We start from the raw sequence: 1,600 nt of genomic DNA on the forward strand, positions 1-1,600 counted from the left end.
TTTTTTAGTTGTCCAGATAATTTCTTTCTACTTTTTAGTAGAAACGGGGTCTCGCTCTTGCTCAGGCTAGTCTTGAACTCCTGACCTTGAGTGATCCACCCGCCTCGGCCTACCAGAGTGCTAGAATTACAGCGTGAGCCACCGCACCCAGCCTGGACCAGGTTTTTCATCTTTATTTTTTTCTATTTCAAACAGTAGCATAATTGTTAACTATTATCCATTAATAATATCACTTAAGGGAGCAGATATTCATTTTGCATTTTTATTTCTAAATCAATCCAAGTACCACCTTCAAAAAAGATTGTCCAAAAATACAGCAAGAAAAATATCATAGTCTCTCTTTTAGTATTTAGGGTCATTGCCAGCTTCAATTGTTTCATCTACATCTTTATATAACAGTTAAAGTTTTGAATTTTGCCAATAGTCAAGCTTTCTAAAGAAGTACCCACTATAACATAATTTTCCATTTATAAAAGAATAATATATAATGATACCTTTCAAGTGAGGGCTGTGTACATGCATTCTTTGTAGATGTAGATTTATTGGAACAAATTCTAATGTTTTCTCTCCTTTGCTGCTGCTGGATTTGAAAGAAGACCCTAGATTAAAAAAAAAAAGAAAGAAAGATTGAACATTACTAGCAAATAAACTATTGTGTCTGTGTTGAAAGATATATTTGACCAAAAATGTTACAAGAATTTCAGAAAGAAAAACATATCCTGTATTTATCAGCGGCTTTTCCTCTCAGAAATTCAATTTTTTAAAAAATTTATATCAATTATTCTTACAATACCACCATGTGATAGAATAAGAGAGTTTTTTTCCCTTGTTTGAAGATATTAGAGTGAGAAATAAAGGGTTTTTTTTTTTACTTTTTTTTTAAACTTTGGCTCTCCTATCTCGATAAAATGATGTTTATTTTCATTTTCACATCACATGCATGAAATGCAATTCAGTTTGAGTGAGTAAAGTTGTTTTTCTCACCTGTTTCCTTGCTAAGTTCTGTCAGAATATCTTGGTACATATTCACCATTTGATCACAGTGACTCAGGACATTTTTTCGTAGATTGTCCCAGTGTGGAGAAAGTTCACCAAGTTCTTTTAGCTCCTGGTTTCTGTTAAGAATGGAAAAGAGAAGAAACTATTTTTATCTTAAATCCATAGACACAGAACCCTTAATTAGGGTTGTCAAGTTCACAAAAAATTGTTTCACCATCCTTCTCAGGAAAGCTTTATGAGGTTATTAGGTTAAAATGAAAAAAAAATATCAGTAACACAAAGGAAAAATATGAGTATTTATACCACACAACCGAAAACCATTATGTCAATGGGCAAAAAAAAAAAAAAAAAGGTTAAATTTCCTGACAAAATTTTCACAAAGATGGCAGACTTATCCTTAATATACAGAGAGGACATTCAGTTAAAAAGCAAATACTAAAACCTCAAGAAAAAGATGGCCAAGTTCTAGGCTTCACCTATCCAAAATCAAAAAATGTGAGAAGCACTATCTGACTGTGTTTGATTGAAACGAGAAACACTAAGGTAACTCAATTTATATATATTATAGCTATAATTTTTTTAAAAAAAAGGTAAAGCCTAA

General features: G+C 31.7%; 1 protein-coding gene across 1 annotated transcript in view; it reads right to left on the reverse strand.

Moving 5' to 3' along the window:
• The window catches only part of INPP4B (inositol polyphosphate-4-phosphatase, type II, 105kDa), a 480,180-nt gene that overhangs the window by 215,171 nt on the left and 263,409 nt on the right, over positions 1–1,600 (reverse strand). Inside the window, exons 9-10 of the mRNA XM_012642728.1 lie at positions 985–1,115; positions 495–599 (exon numbers count right to left, since the gene is read on the reverse strand). Of these exons, the coding sequence (XP_012498182.1) occupies positions 495–599; positions 985–1,115 (236 nt within the window). The remainder of the gene's footprint in view (positions 1–494; positions 600–984; positions 1,116–1,600) is intronic.

This window comes from Propithecus coquereli, unplaced genomic scaffold (genome assembly GCF_000956105.1).
Source record: "Propithecus coquereli isolate 6110/MARCELLA unplaced genomic scaffold, Pcoq_1.0 Scaffold185, whole genome shotgun sequence".
Classification (NCBI taxonomy): Eukaryota; Metazoa; Chordata; class Mammalia; order Primates; family Indriidae; genus Propithecus; species Propithecus coquereli.